At 41.5% G+C, this 15,979-nt stretch overlaps 1 protein-coding gene across 12 annotated transcripts in view; it reads left to right on the forward strand.

Annotated features, from left to right (window-relative positions):
• prom1a (prominin 1a) overlaps window positions 1-15,979 on the forward strand; it is a 62,659-nt gene that overhangs the window by 41,013 nt on the left and 5,667 nt on the right. For 9 of the 12 annotated variants that reach the window (XM_061251769.1, XM_061251774.1, XM_061251771.1 and 6 more), the window contains 17 exons: window positions 3,244-3,461; window positions 3,554-3,628; window positions 3,888-3,951; window positions 4,586-4,745; window positions 5,294-5,446; window positions 5,731-5,854; window positions 7,155-7,258; window positions 7,611-7,695; window positions 9,592-9,738; window positions 10,293-10,364; window positions 11,536-11,628; window positions 12,632-12,649; window positions 13,574-13,627; window positions 13,972-14,052; window positions 14,166-14,234; window positions 14,706-14,795; window positions 15,681-15,796. In XM_061251769.1, coding sequence (XP_061107753.1) covers window positions 3,244-3,461; window positions 3,554-3,628; window positions 3,888-3,951; window positions 4,586-4,745; window positions 5,294-5,446; window positions 5,731-5,854; window positions 7,155-7,258; window positions 7,611-7,695; window positions 9,592-9,738; window positions 10,293-10,364; window positions 11,536-11,628; window positions 12,632-12,649; window positions 13,574-13,627; window positions 13,972-14,052; window positions 14,166-14,234; window positions 14,706-14,795; window positions 15,681-15,796 — 1,723 coding nt within the window. The remainder of the gene's footprint in view (window positions 1-3,243; window positions 3,462-3,553; window positions 3,629-3,887; window positions 3,952-4,585; window positions 4,746-5,293; window positions 5,447-5,730; window positions 5,855-7,154; window positions 7,259-7,610; window positions 7,696-9,591; window positions 9,739-10,292; window positions 10,365-11,535; window positions 11,629-12,631; window positions 12,650-13,573; window positions 13,628-13,971; window positions 14,053-14,165; window positions 14,235-14,705; window positions 14,796-15,680; window positions 15,797-15,979) is intronic. The other 3 variants (XM_061251770.1, XM_061251773.1, XM_061251778.1) reach the window with 1 other exon arrangement.

The raw sequence follows: 15,979 nt of genomic DNA on the forward strand, positions 1-15,979 counted from the left end.
ATGTCATTACTCATTCCATACAGTAAGTCAAGACTGATGGGTTTATTTATTTTCTGAATGGTTTTTTCAGAACATCAATGACAATCAAAAATTATTTTAAAGTTATTTTTGTTTGTATGAAAACATTTTCAGGTCATGATACCATGTTAAGATTACACCGTATTTTCAATGCAACCATTTTGAGTACATAGAAATTAGTAAGTAGGCACATTTTCCGATAAAAAACCTACAAAATCAACATTTCTTATATTCATATGTTGTTACGAGTGACACAATGGCACCAATTATTTTTCTTTGTTATTTTTACAAAAATATGCAAATGTCCATCATATTTTATATTTGCACTTTTTACAGCGACATTACATCTACATTTAGTCCTCTGGAGCAGAAATAGCTTTTAGCAGCATAGAGAAAATGGCAGCTCAGTCTAGTGTGGCATTTAATGTCTTTTAAAGAATACATTAATAAGAAAACAAAGTCTCCAGCCTTCATATTGAAATAGACAACTAGTTGGATTCAAGAGTTGTCATTTCAAGGCGTACTGGGCCGCTTATGCCTGTAGGCTCACACACGCAGTAATACAAATTGAGTCTTTATGCCAGTTTGTCACACATATCCATCGCCTCTTGGTTCTTTGCTCAGAAGCTGTCTCGTAACCAAAGCTACCGCAAAAGCCCTTGTGCTTTCTCAGAGATGAGCCGGGCTGTGGTGCAGGATTAACGGTTTAAACTACACAAGCAAAACAAATTGGCCGAGGCTTTTGTAAATATGTATTTATTTCTGGCATTTGTTGCACCGATCCATCATGCGATTGAGTAATCTTTCAGGGTGGGATGCTGCAGTTTTCCGTACATCACAGGAACAAGGATTACTTACTGTGACAGTGTTTGAGAACCCCCATATTTACATTCTAAGCCTGTCAGACAGAGAATGTTTTTTCAAAAGCTGATTTAATCATGATATTTGTTTCCCCGCCATTTGTGTCAATACATTCAAATATTGATACTGGCATTCTACTCTCTGTGCAATATTAACAATGACTGAGATAACATGAGCCAGCAACTGAGAAAATATATTTGATATCCACTCAGTGAGCACTTTATTAGGTATTTATTAGACTTATTTAGTCTTCTGATGCTGTATCCTATCCACATAGAGTGAGTTTTGATGCATTGTGTGTTCAGAGATGCTCTTTTGCATACCACTGTTGTAATGTTGGTTATTTGTGTTACTGTCACCTTCCTGTCAGCTTTGACCAGTCTGGCCATTCTCCTCGGACCTTTCTCATTAACAATGCGTTTCTGATCACAAAACTGCTGTTTTTTGTTTTTCTCACCATTTTCTGCAAACTCTAGCGTCTGCTGTATGTGAAAATCACACCCTTTCTGGCTCTAACAATCATTCCACGGTCACTTAGATCAAATTGTTTCCCCATTCTGACATTTGGTCTGGTCTGAACAACAGCTAAACCTCTTGACCATGGCAGCATGCTTTTATGCATTTAGTTGCTGCAACATGTTTAGCTGATTAAATATTTGCATTAACAAGCTGGTGTAGAGGTCTATCTAATAAAGTGCTCACTGAGTGTATATTTAAAAAGTGAACTTGAACAGAACATTAATTAGTCTGGGAGAATGTAAAACCTGGTGTAAGATTGTTTGTCTTTTGGTTGGTATTAGTATTTACTGGCCAACCTTGAAAGTCCCCATTATTTGTTTTTTTTTACCTGCTATATCTTGTTAACATCACCCAACATCTCCTGTTGTTCGATTTTATATACCAGTTGACTATTTAAAATTCAAGTTTATATGAACTAAATCATAAATGATTATTGCAAGGCATACCATAAATTATTTTTCAGGGATTTTCTATTGATTCTGTGAGGACATGACAAAGTCGAAGGCACTGGAACCAGCTTGAAATAATTCCTTCTGAAACCTCTTTAATTTAATACCCTTCCCAGCAGGCTTTGTTGTTCTTTTCCGTGCTTACAATGTCCTTGGTTTCTTCTGCTCCATCTTTGTTGTTTGCTTTTGGCCTCAAAGTCAAAGTGGAAAGGGCCATCAAAGGTAACAGTGAGTAATGCCAGAACAGTGATACCTTCATGCATATTTAACCTGGTGTCACTGTGGCAGTTAACCATGTGCTGATCCCAGAACAGTGATTCTCCCTTGTGAATCTAATCTGGTGTCGCTGTGGCAGTAGGTCGCATGCTGATCCCAGAACAGTGATTCTGCCTTGTGAATCTAACCTGTGTGACTGTGGCATTAGGTCTTGTGCTAATCCCAGAAAAGTGATGGTCCCTCCTGAATCTAACCTCGCGTCACTGTTGTGATTGGTAACATACTGATCCCAGAACAGTGATTCTCCCTTGTGAATATTATGTGGTGTCACTGTGGTGATTGGTCAAGTTACAGGTCCCTAGCCCAGACAAAGCATGGTCAATAGATCCTTGTATCCTCAATACCAGCTGGTCAAAACTCACAGGCTCTGCCCAAACATGACATATATAAGACACTGTCCATAACTGGACCCAAACCTCAGTTAGTTAGTTTTTTTGTAACTTTTAATGGTTAAGGCTAGGTGCTCATTCCAATCTCTTATCATCCTCTGCCTTATTGTACTTTTATCTGACCTGGAAATTGATAGAGATCTGCCACCATTCCAAAATGTTAAATGTTCCTTCAAGGAGCCAGGAGCTAGAATGCATCCTTTGCTTAAGTATATTTTCGGAATGCGTGACATATAATGATAAACCTGTGGATCCGCCTGTCCCCATCTGCTACACATCTGCTACTGTACGTCTGTAACTGACGTTTGAAGGAGCAAGGACATTACATTTGCTTAATTCAAATTTTCTCAAATCCCCCACCTTTACCTCCTTTTCTCGCTTCTTTTCCTTGCCTCCCTCGATAAGAGCAAGAAAAGGACGCAGGAAGGTGAAGGCGGTGGAATAGAAGTGATTGTTCTAGATCTAGGACTAAGCAGGTCTTTAGGTCTTTCAGAGGAAAAGACAGAGTTTTTGGTCATTATTGCGTCAGGTTTAGTGTACAGAATATGATCTTATTAGGCGGTAGAGATGCGATTCTGCCTTCTACTTGTAGGTGTTTATGGGCAGGCCTGGTGGGCTTTGACCTACGGTGTCTCCTTGAAGTATGTCTTTGAATGTGTGTGTGAGTGTGTTTGTGTGTGCGCTTACGCGGTTTGTGACCGTTACTGACACTTCCTCCTGCCCCTCCATAGTGATGCGGGACACCAAAGAGGCTCTGGAGAATGTGAACATGTCCATAGAGGTGCTGCAGGACGGCTCCAGCAAGCTGGCCTTCAATCTGAGTGTGGTGCGCTCCAGTCTCCGCTCCACCCTCAACGACTCGGCCTGTGCTGCCCAGGCTGCCGTGCCCATCTGTGCCAGGATCCGCAACTCTCTCGCCCAGCTGGGTATCAGTGCCAACTACTCCAACGTAAGCTCCCCCTACACCTGAAGCTACACGTAACGGGTTTTCAGGGCAATATTCAGTTCCCAGATAAATAATTTCACTCTATTCTATTTCAGTTGCCGGATGTGAGTCAACAGCTGGCGAAAGTGAATAACGTTCTTAAGACTGACCTCAGCAATATTGTTCAAAAGGTGGGTCTAAATCGTGACTCCCTCTAATGTCCTCCAGGTGGCACTGCATCCCAAGATCGTGGTATTCTGGCCGTTGTTTGAGTCTTCTGAGTTCCTCTAAGCTGCATATTAAACAAGTCATTTTGTGGTTTCAGTGTTGTATCAACTGCATACAATGTTTATCAACCAGTTTACTTTCCGTATGGTTTTCATGTGTAGGTAACTATATATCAAGGTGCAAAGTGACTCAATAGATTTCCTGTTTATCTACCCCTAACAGGGATATTTGTCATTCAATGACACCCCCTACATGGTGAAGTCTCAAACCAAGAATATAGTCACAAGTAAGTGCTAGATGTCTATACACACATTATTCTGCAAAACTGAACTCTTTAAATAGACTATTTCCTCAATATTTCACCATTTAGTATGTTTTTCAGTTTTAAGTTGAATATTCTTTATATGCAAGTTTCTATCATACAGATTTTATGTGGAACAATGTTTGTTTTTAGCCAAGTTCATTGAATGTGTACTCTCTATTATATATTGCTTGATTATCTTCATTATTGACTACTGTACGTAGTATACTTGTATTGATTGTTATTAACTGTTGTACATACAGTACTTACCCATACCCCTATAATATAATAAGTGAATGGTTTGTCCATTGTCCATTTTAATGTAGTTTACTTATTCAGGGTATGCTGCAGTTGTGTAAGTGGAACATCTGCAGGGGAGGTAACAGCCCTTGGCTAAGCCTCAGGCTATGTTGTGTGGTTTGTTCCCTTTAAATATAAGCCATTTGCCTCTCTCATTTGATTATGAGCATTTAGAAATTAAAAAATAACATTTTCTGTAGGTTGAAAATCATATTTGTGGCTATGAAAAATATTCACACCACCATCCACCCATCATGAGCTACACGCACAGAGTGTTCGGGAATCCCGGTAACATGCTGTCCGTTTCCGTCCTGCGCAGAGGTGAAAAACATGCTGAATGATGTCAGCTCCAACATCACCAGCTTCTCAAAGATATTCCCCGTCGAGGAGTCCCTCTCCAACTTCACCAAGTACATCAGTCACACCCAGTCGAAGATCGAGGACTACTACCCGCAGATTGACCAGATAGACTTCTACAGGTACAAGCGACACATTCAGTCTTTTTTTATTACTGCTGTCAGATACTTAAGGCTCAAGTGGTCTGTCTTCACAAACCCATTTACTTTATAGCAGGGATATGAAACCAGATTCCTCTGCGTTTTGTTCTTATTCAGTATTTAATTGGTCAAATTCACAAATACACAAATGCACATGGGGCGGCCTGTAGCGTAGTGGTTAAATGACTGGGTCGGTGGTTCTAATCCTGGTGTAGCTACAATAAGATCTGCGCAGCCGTTGGGCCCCTGAGCAAGGCCCTTAACCCTGCATTGCTCCAGGGAAGGTTGTCTCCTGCTTAGTATGTCGCTCTGGGTAAGAGCATCTGCCAAATGCCAATAATGTAATGTAATCAACTCTACACTTTTTCCAGTTTGAATTACTTGATTTATTTAAAGAAAACCTGCAGACCCTGTGGTTCTCCAGGGCCAGGGTTACCCTTACTCCTGTTTTACAGTGCTTTTTTAGTGCTGAATATCAGTGAGAGACTCACGGTACTGTGCTGCTGCTGTCTCCATGGCTCCCCCTGTAGGTGGATCTGCTGCATTGCGCTCTGCTGCATGGTGGTGCTAATCTTGGCCTTCAATTTCCTGGGCCTGTTTTGTGGAATTACCGGCTACGATAAACATGCCTCCCCCACCACCCGTGGCTGCATCTCCAATACTGGTGGCAACCTGCTCATGGCGTGAGTAACTTGATTTTATTTCATTGATTACAATGTTAGTTTTATTCCTGATTTACATATAATCCATGAATACCAATACAGTATTTCTGTGATTTTCATTTTGTAAGGAATTTTGTTGATGTGACATGTTGTACAGTTTGCACTTAAAATATTATGCTGTCCATTTTTCTAAAGTGGTATCATTACTGGGTGAGTGCAGGCTAAGTATTTTATTAAAGGCTGCAATGCTGAGGTTCAAACTTCCTGACTACAAAACAGCATGAATCTTTTCCTTTCTCTCTCAGGGGTGTTGGCTTCAGTTTCATCTTCTCCTGGGTGCTGATGGGCGTTGTAGTTGTCGTCTTTGTTGTCGGGGGCAATGTGGAGAAGCTGGTCTGTGAGCCCTTTGAGTCTAAACAGCTGTATGAGGCAAGTTGGGGAGTCAAAACACATTTTATATTTGACCAGTTTCTGTTTACAAAATACTAAATAGGAACCCTCTAAATGTTTTCTGATATCAACAATCAACAAGTATTTTCTCATTTCAGTAACTATTGTGTGTATGCGTGTGTATGTGTGTGTGTGTATGTGTCTTTGTTATTAGGATTTATTTTAGTCCAGGAAGGCTAGCCTTTCAAATACACACAGAATAATCACATAATGCGTGACATGCAATATTTAGGAATGAGTACATGCTGAAATTTTTTTGTTGCCTTTTGCTCAATCATTTCAGTAATCTGTGATCACTCAAGTGTATTGTGCATATATCAAAAGTCATACCCTCATCTAAAGATCATTTTAGCTGCCTTTTTTGTGTTGCTTGCTGTTCCCAGCTATTGCATTTAGTCCATACCCTCATCGCCTAGCTTGGACTAGCTTTTATTATTTTCTTCATTGTCTTCTTTGGCAAATATTTAGCAATTTTCTTCATTGTGTGGGCAGTTGCACGATTTTGTTATATAACTGTCTCATATGAGATGACCAAGATAAACAGCTGCCTGCCAACATCCGCCCCGTAGCTTCATGTCTGCCAACTCCTTTATTAGTTCTCCGCAACTTGCTAGCCGTAGCTCTGCTAGCCTCCTTCTTGCAGGACATTAACACCACCTTGTTCTTCCTTGTATTTAAGACCAGATGCTTCTCAGTGACCAGTGCATTAATCTTTCAAGATCAGTTTGGAGAGCTTTTGCTTTAAACTTCCTGTGTGTGGCTGGCTGCTGCTTAAATTACCTTCATTTAGAAATGCCTCTGGGTATTTTAAAGATGCAGTTGTTTGAAGTGCAGCATTATTCAACCATACCGAACATAATTAATAGTTTTCCTCTGCTGCTTCTAGCTCGGTAGTGCCTGTGGCTGTGACAATCATTTTTCTGCAGGAGATTGCTTTTGAAATGCAAAACCCTTGCATCACTCAGCCAAAATGAGTGTTCTTTTTTCCACGAAGATCGCAGTCACGAATGAATTCTTGGATATTTTCTCAATGGATTGCTATTATTTTGCATGATTTAAACGTAGGAGCTTTGGATCTGAATGCTGATAATGTATCATTGCATGGTTGAAACTACTATATCTAATGCAGATGCCCAAAATACCTTTCATGACTGAAGCACAGCCATTTCAGCTTTACGGCCTTCTTGAGGGGTGTATAGACAAGAGCATCAGCAAATGTAAATAACCTGAAACAGAGGGAAAAGAGCTCCTGAATGACATGCACTTTCTCCTTGATCAGGTTGTGGATACTCCATATCTGGTGAATCCTGCCTGGAAGAATTTTATTCCTGGATTCCTGTACCACAAACCTGAGATTGACCTGACTGCAGAAAACCTATACAGGTACCATGGATAGGGCCAGGAAAACATCATGCTTACATGAATTTTATATCAATTGACACTTAATTATCTGATGTTTTGGGAATTCAAGAGCTAAAAAGGGTTCCCCTATGGAATCAACCCAAATAACTCTTTCAGAACCATTTTTTCTTAGAGTGTAGTCCATTGACTAAAGAAATTGCAGAACGGGTAGTTAGACTATTGACATCTTTCAGTTCCAGAATAGTATACACTTGGTAGCAGCAGAAGAGCCCGAACATAAAATCAAGTGCAAGAAACCGTGTAGGTGTATGTTTTCTGACGTCTTCTCTGTCACGTTTTTACATACGTCTTCTTCGCGCACCCATTTACGCAGAAACTGCAAAGAAAACAACGGCATCTATTCGGCTCTGCGTCTGGACAACATCTTTAACGTGACAGCCTTCTTAAACTCCAGCGTGGTGAGTGTCCGTGCGCTGCAGTGTGTGCGCTGTGCTTATGAGCAGCTGTGCTCAAAGCCATGCTTCACTGCTTCACCGCATACGGACTGCCCTCTGTACATGTGCCTTTCGCATGCGCATGTTCAGGCGTGTTTAAACCTCTTACTCAATATTTGCATGCACAAACAACTACCTGCACATTCCTTGATTATGGGAGGCTTAATAGGAAACTTTATACCATGAAATATACGTATACGTATCTTTTTTGGCTTGTAAATGCTTCAGCCCACTAACCTTGCTTCCTAATTCATGTATTTATCTTTAAATAGATAGTTCACTTTCTAAGGTTTTTTGATATTGTAATGTTATTGAATGTTTTTAGTTGGCCCAGATAGTTTTGTGTGAAATGATGGATAGTTTACATATGTCCAGATGCTTCTGAGAACCTGTCAGCTTTGATGGCTGGTATTGGTGCATTTGGGGGTTCAGGGTCTAAAAGTAAGAATACTTCAAGTTCCATAACTCCAAATAATCTTGTACAGCTATGTTATGCATGTGTGTAATACCACATTGCTCTTCAATAAATTATGTTTAATTCAGTATTCAGCAGTTTTTTTTTTATTTACTTTTTCTATGGTGCACTCTGAGACCACTACATTCAATGAAATTGCACCTAAAGTTAGCTAGGAAGCTATGAAGTGTATGTGAACTATGAAGTTAACAGTGTAAGATTAACACAATCGCAATTTTGGACTTATGTGAAGTGTATTTTCTTGTCTATGAACCCCCAAATACCGCCATATCACCCTTTATAAAGATTCAAATAAAAACACATATGTTGTTGGATTGGACAGAAGAACAACCCAAAGTAACAGTCAGCTGTACTGTAGTATACTTTGTCACAATAGCAGGTTTGCCATCTCTCTTTTTTCATTTTAGATGAGCTAGCTAATGGTGCTTCAATGGATCTGCTGGCTGTCAAAAAAGTGAATGAAACAAACATAAATGAATGTGTCTAGCCTGCATAAATAATCTAAGCACTGTTTCCATAATTAGTGTAACATAGGCTTTCCTCATGGAAAAGGCCTGTGAAGATGCTGCTAAACCGTACACCTTTTTTAGCCCCAATTTGTTCCAGCTTCCCACTGGTTTCCCCGCTCACAGTTGAGTTCATGTTTTAGCTGTGTGTTTGAAGGCGGTGACATGCGAAGCCATTGGTGCCCAGCTCACACACCATGTTCTCACACCCTTTGTGTTTCACGGCGGGAGAGCCGCGTAGCCGTGCCAACAGGAAGGATTAGTTCTGCTCTCCCGTTTGCGGAGGGAACACAGCTAAGAAACACACTACTGTCCCCTTACACTCAAGTTTGAGCTTACAGTCCAACGGGGAGAAAAGGCTTGCCTTTTCAGACCACTTTGAGAGAACGCATACTTTGTATTGATAAGCGAGGTTGCCCTGGCGGCTAAGATACTTATTGTGAATTTTAGGTGGCCACACGCAAATTTCTTTTGGCCACCCCCTTGGCAACCTGTTAAGTTGAGGCCCCACAAAAAGGAATCCACTGTCTGCATTACGTTGTTTTTATCTGTTCTTTTTCCTGCAGTTATTGAACAGCTTTTGAGAACAGCTCTTTAAATTTTTTAATCCTCTTATTATGTGTCATGGATATACATCATTATACAGCACAGTCGCCATTTATTTTAGTATTCAAAAATTATTTTTACTCTGCATGTAATTTATTGCTTGTAGTGTGTGGCCAGTAGCCCAGCTTACACTTGGGAAGCCTTCCAGAACAGTCTTTGTGTTGAACTTTGTTTCCATGCATTGTCCCTGAGAAGCACGTAGGTGTTCAATGGCATCCTATTCCCCCGTGGTTTGGGGTTGTAGAAAATCTTCTGGATTGTTCTTTTTCCCAGTACACTGAGGACATGTCGCACACTATCAACGACGTCAGAGTGGACCTGAGCAACATCGTCCTACTGGAGACGGAGGGGAGACACAACCTCATCCAGTTCAGCAACACGGGGGTCGATGAGATAAACTACTCCCTCTACCTGGAAGAGGTGCTTAAAGCTCATGGATCCCTTTCCCTGCCCTATGCACTGTTGTCAGTTGAAAAGGCAGCACCTGAATTCTGTAGCTCTGCTGTGTATATGCAAACACTCTTATCCTATTTAATCACAGACTATTTCAAAATCGATATGGTCCACTCTGAGACTTAAGTAACGGAGGGGTTGCTTGAATAGCCAATACTGTCTGTGGGTGCTGACCCTAGAGAATCAACACTTATTAAGACAGAGAGCCCCAAAACAACGGCTCAGTGTAATGGATCAGTCATGCTTTACAGTGCAAGCAGCTGCATTGCATTGCCTGTGGAATGGAATCTTTGTGTTGTTCAGCTCACTATAGCTGAAAAACAGGCACTATTGCTGCACATGTAGTTGCTAGCTAACCCTCTGAAGCACATTGAATGTGAATGGAATGAGCTACAGTTCTGTGTTTCTGTTGAAGGTGGGTAGGGCGTGAGCATGTTCATGTGTGTGAAACCTACATTCATCTATGTGTGAGTATTGCTGTGCTGCGCGCGGCTTGTGTCAAGTTTTTTTCTCATCTCCAGGTCAACAAAGGTGCAACAATGGTGGACTTGTTATCATTTTCCAATGAGCTAGATGCCCAGATTGACAAACTGGTGAGTTAAATTTGGTTAAACTGAAAATAAACTAAATCAATATGGAGATCCTCTGTCTTTCAGTGTTAATGGTGTAGACCTTCTCTTATCTTGAAGCTGGCTATAAAGCTATGCTATCGCAAATGTTTGATGAGGTCTCTGGAAACATTTGGCTAGCAGGCTACTAGATACAGTGGTGGAACAAGCCCCCTATTCATCAAGGAAAGAAACTCATCAAGGCACCTCCAGCATGTGCTGAGGACAATTGGGACCATTTAAAATGGAGTCGCACAGATTGTCAAGCCAACTGCAGGCTAGTTTCAGACTCCAGAGCAACTCTCTTCTTAGATGTGATGGGGGGCAAGTGGTTGAGTCATGTGATTGGGAGGTAAATTTAGATGTGTGTTTAGGTTGTTAAGAGACTTAGAGAAAGTAAGAAGGAAAGAAATAGCAGAGCTGCAGTGTTTGAGTTAGAGTGGCTGTGTTGTGTGACAGGTTAAATTTGGGGTAAAATGGTCATGTGATTGTGGCTAGATAAGGGGGCTTAGCATAGCTAAGGTGTGTGTGATTGGGTAAGAGGAAGACAGAGTAGCTAAGGTGTGTGATTGGGTAAGGAGACTATAGAATAACTAAGGTGTGTGTAATTGGGTAAGGGGAAAATGGAATAGCTAAGGTGTGTGATTGGGGAAGGAGAAGACAGAATAGCTAAGGTGTATGATTGGCTAAGGAGAAGACAGAATATCTAAGGTGTGTGATTGGAGAATCAGAAGATAGAATAGCTGAGGTGTGTGATTGGGTAAGGAGAAGACAGAATAGCTAAGGTGTGTGATTGGCTAAGAAGAAGACAGAATATCTAAGGTGTGTGATTGGCTAAGGAGAAGACAGAATATCTAAGGTGTGTGATTGGAGAAGCAGAAGATAGAATAGCTGAGGTGTGTGATTGGGTAAGGAGAAGACAGAATAGCTAAGGTGTGTGATTGGAGAAGCAGAAGATAGAATAGCTGAGGTGTGTGATTGGGTAAGGAGAAGACAGAATAGCTAAGGTGTGTGATTGGGTAAGGAGAAGACAGAATAGCTAAGGTGTGTGATTCGGTAAGGAGATGATAGAATAGCTAAGGTGTGTGAGTAATGTGGCTTGCCCAATGTGGAGGTAATGTGGCTGAAATTATCTCTCTGTCCTGTTGACTGGCAGAAGCGGGGAGCCCTGGAGAATGCCCTGAGAGGTCACGCCAGCAGTATCCGGCAGATCCACAACCAGCTGGTGGTCCCAATGGAGCAGTCCATGGTAATTAACCTCTCTCCACGATCGATATCGGACAGCACTTGGCACGGGTCTGTAGTCAGATCAGGAGGAGCATCAACAGAGCTTAGCACTTTGACCGGGCTGAGAGCTCAAGATAAATGTCTCACCTCGGAGGTTACATGTGTAACCTCTAAATGTGGAATTTGTGAACTCCCTGCCAGCCAATGGGACTGTTTTGACCCCAGAACTGTCTGTGTAATGTCTGAAATGGTGAATCTTGGAATGACATGCATGTAAACTCACCCAAGGCACATTCTCATGCATCATGATACTCAGGCCTTCAGTAATAAGCCTGAATTGAATCAATAGTTTAATTTAATTTGTTGTTATCTTTGACTCACTATTAAATGTCAACATTTCTTTCTTCACAAACACGGTTTGCCGAGTTGGCAATCAGCAACATTTTAAAATGTTTTATTGATTTAATTTACTTGATAGAGACAATTCACACCATCTCACACCTCGTATCATCAGTTGCATCAATGCACAGAGTACCATAGTTAGCTAAACAGCTAAACATGTTGTGTGAGCTGAGCTAATACACATTCTGTTGTGGCAGCAGCAATGATTTGTATTTAACCAGGTTGTAAGCTTATTTAAAAACAGAAATTATGGTTGTGACTATGGCTGCTTTCATTTATTTATTTAATGATTTATTTTTAAGGCAAAATATTGATTGAATCTTGGCTTTTCGCTAGTTTTCAAACAGGCTTCTTGATGTTTAGATGGGTAAGGTTATAAAGTGGAACAGGCACTTTGTATAATGTAGATAGTTTGAGCTGTTTATTTTTGAAGGTAAGTGGAATATTTGTAATTGAATGTATCAAATGAAAGCACCTTTCTATTGCAAATTTTGATTGTTTCTGTAGTGGATAAACATGCCTGACACCACGTCTTTGGGACCTTCTGTAGTAGAAGTTTGTCTTATGTTTTTCTCTTTCAACTTTCCTGACAATCTCACCTTCATTTTAAAATGGCTGGGAAGAAATATGTTAGAGCGAGGGTAAGCATGCATGTCCAGTGTCCATGTACTTGTGAAATTCAAATGTATCTTAAGTGTAAGTTTTGGGTCTTCGTACATCTCACAAGGAACATTTTGCTGTGGTGGTGGTGTGTTTGTCTTGTCTGTAGAGCTCCAGGAGAGTGTAGCATGTATTATCACTGTGTCACATGAAAAACAAAACAGCAGCCTCCTTCACGGCTCTTTAACAGGCACCTTTGGGCTTAATTAGGAAATAAAACCCTGGGAGAATGTTTGGTTGGACATGCTGTATCAAGAAAAATATGCCTCGTAAGGGCTATTTGCTGGATGTGTTGTCCAAACAACTTTCACCAACAAATACCTATACTATATTTCTGATATGCTGCTCATGTTAAATGTTCATCTCTTGGTGAAAATCTTTTTTCAGAGAACCGGTCCTATAGGTGCTCTTTGATGCCAGAAAGCAGAATATATTTCCGCTTGTGTTCATAATGAAAACCAGGCATGCTCCAGTAGAACAGCATGTTCAGTCTCATTTAATTGGGTCTCTGGGGTCCTGGATGTTCCCACTTGATTGTGGCCAACACTAATCAATACCATGAATGAATCAGTGTGCCATTCTATGTAGGAGAGTGACTTGAATTTAAACATCCTGAACTGGCCCAGAAAAAGCCCTTGTTATGTAATACATGCTCTGGGCCTCAAGTTATCAGAGATGGACACAGACACTCAGAACGCATAGCAGCTTGATCCACTCCAGGTTCAGATCAACCAGATAAGAAATGTACACTCAGTGCAGTAACTTGCTTTTAACCTAAAATGGCCCAGACTGCAGTGCGTTTTGAATACTCATTCCATCCCTAAAGTGTGTTGTACCTTTCCTGTCTCGTGCTTATTGTATGTTTGGATTGCGTCGTCTTCATGTACCTTATTTTCCCTTTCAAGAGTACTTTGAACCAGAGTGCCCTGCTGCTGCAGAAGACGGTCTCTGACCTTCCTGTAAGTAAATGGTCATCAAACTGTACTTTATGACCTGGTTTAGATAGTAATTAAGGAGTGTTTTTTATTTTATCGCGGCTTCCTTATCTGTCATTTGTCCAGAAGTGTCGTATAAGGGGCCTAGACCTCGACCAGAGTGTTAACTGGAAATGTAATTTACACCTTTACACAGAAATGCAATAAACCAAACTACAGCTTTTGTTGGACTATAAATGCATGTGTGGGTTTTTTTTATTTGCTTCTAAGGGTGAGATTATGGTTAGATACCAGTTCAGTTCATACAATTAGCACATTTGCTTGAGCCTGATTCATTTCTACACTTGATCTTTTTTGCTGTTGTGTAGAACTCGATCAACAATGTGCTTAATGCCATTGATGCAGCCCAGAACCTCATCGGCCAAAACGCCTCACACGTTGTCAAACAGGTAACAGGCTTAGCACTGTCTCTGGTCTGAAATCACACTCTGACTCACTATTATACTGCTACTCACTGTAGAGTTCAGGGCGACTGATGCTTGTGTGTTCTCGGCTTCTGCAGGAGACCGATAAGTACAGGCAGAATATTGTGGGCTACTTCAAACAATACACAGACTGGGTGAAGACCTCTGTGAGTATTTAGCGTCAGCCATCTTGAGTTCCATAAATATTAATAATGCATTTCATTATTTTATTTATTTTACCTCTTTTTTTGGATCATTTGTTTTTACTGCCTTTGTTGCTCTTCTGTGTCTTGTGAAGCACTTTGAGGAGCTCAGTACTAACTGAATGGTTTTTAAGCATTAGCTGATAGCTTCATTGCATGTTGGTGTGTGTTTGCATGTGCATGTGCATGTGTGAGCATGTGTGCTTGTGTGTGTGAGTGTGTGTCTGTGTGTGTGTGTCAGTTTATGAGGCCAATTTTCTTGAGAACTTCTTTTATGAGAACATTTGCTCATGTTCTCATAATAAAATGAATCTGCTTGTTACAAGCAGCCTCTAATATTTTGTGTGTGCTTATACACTATAGGACCCTATGTATGGTGCATGTGTGTGTGTGTATGGAGCTCTAATTTTGTTGCATTCTGGGATTGCTTTGCAGCTGGAAATGGAAGTGGCAACCTGCAAGCCCCTGAGCAACATCTTGGACACCGCGGAGATTGTAGCCTGTAGCTTCATAGTGGATTCATTAGTAAGAAATAAAGAGTCTTTTCAATCCTGCACGTGGGGTATGGACTGGCGCTTTGGGGCTCGCATGTGCTTGTACAGTATGTTCATGACTGTACTCAGCACATTCGACCTCCTCGGCCGAACAGGTTTCTCACTGTTTTCTGGGCCGAACCCCGGGACTCAGGCGCAGGAAGTGGGGGGCTGTTTTTCGAGGTGGGGTGAGCAGCAAGGGCTGACGCGAGCTAAAATGCCGTGGGGTGTCGGCCAGAGGGTGGGGGATGTACGCCGGGGGGGGGGGATGAGAATCAACAGAGCACAGTGTGTTAGCCTTGGCTGGAGCAGTTATCAGGAGTCTATGCGGGATTACATAAAATAGGCACATCCATCTCCCGTCTGCATGGGGCCTTGTTACTGTCACAGTGAAATGGCAGGAAGTGGCGCGCCGCTAATTAGTTGGAACAAATGACCCGCTGCTTCAGTCTACAGGTTACAAAGCAAGGTAATTGTCCTTGACTTTTCACAGGAAGTCTGCGAGACTGTCGAACCAGGCTCACATTAAAGGGACTGGCCTATTTATGGTCCAGAGGGCATGAGTCCCATGTGAAATAACATGTTCCAGTCTTCGCAGATAATTTAGACCCACAAGGTCAAAGTTCACTGCTATGTCTGACGGTGGTAGAAACCCTGAATGAAACCAGTGTTAATCACTATGAGACCCGCTCCCGCTTACTGTAGGTGTTGATATTCGCCCCAGCGGTCCACTGAGCAGGTGTCCAATATAAAGAAGTCTTCTCAACTCTAGTTAAATAAATGTCATTTAATGACAGATGCGTCATTGATATAACAGCTGACTCTTTCACTTTTCTTTTCCCCCCAAAGTAAATAATTCCCTCTTTGTGTGATTCAGAACACGTTCTGGTTCGGCCTGGGATGCTGTGCCATATTTCTTATCCCGAGTGTAATACTGTCCGTCAAGTTGGCCAAATTCTACCGCCGAATGGACACGGAAGACGTCTACGATGAGTAAGTGTCAGGGTTGGCCCGTTTTGAGACTGACAAAACGTTAAAAGACTGCGTGCTTTGAAACGGCGTAAGGAATACCAGCAGTTAGACGCGCTCTGAAGTTGCTTCTCCCTTCCTTTCCTCTTACCTGCATCGTTCTTTCCCCTTTTCCCTCTCTGTAGGTCTCTCTTGCTGTAGACCAGT

This window comes from Conger conger, chromosome 8 (genome assembly GCF_963514075.1).
Source record: "Conger conger chromosome 8, fConCon1.1, whole genome shotgun sequence".
Lineage (NCBI taxonomy): Eukaryota > Metazoa > Chordata > Actinopteri > Anguilliformes > Congridae > Conger > Conger conger.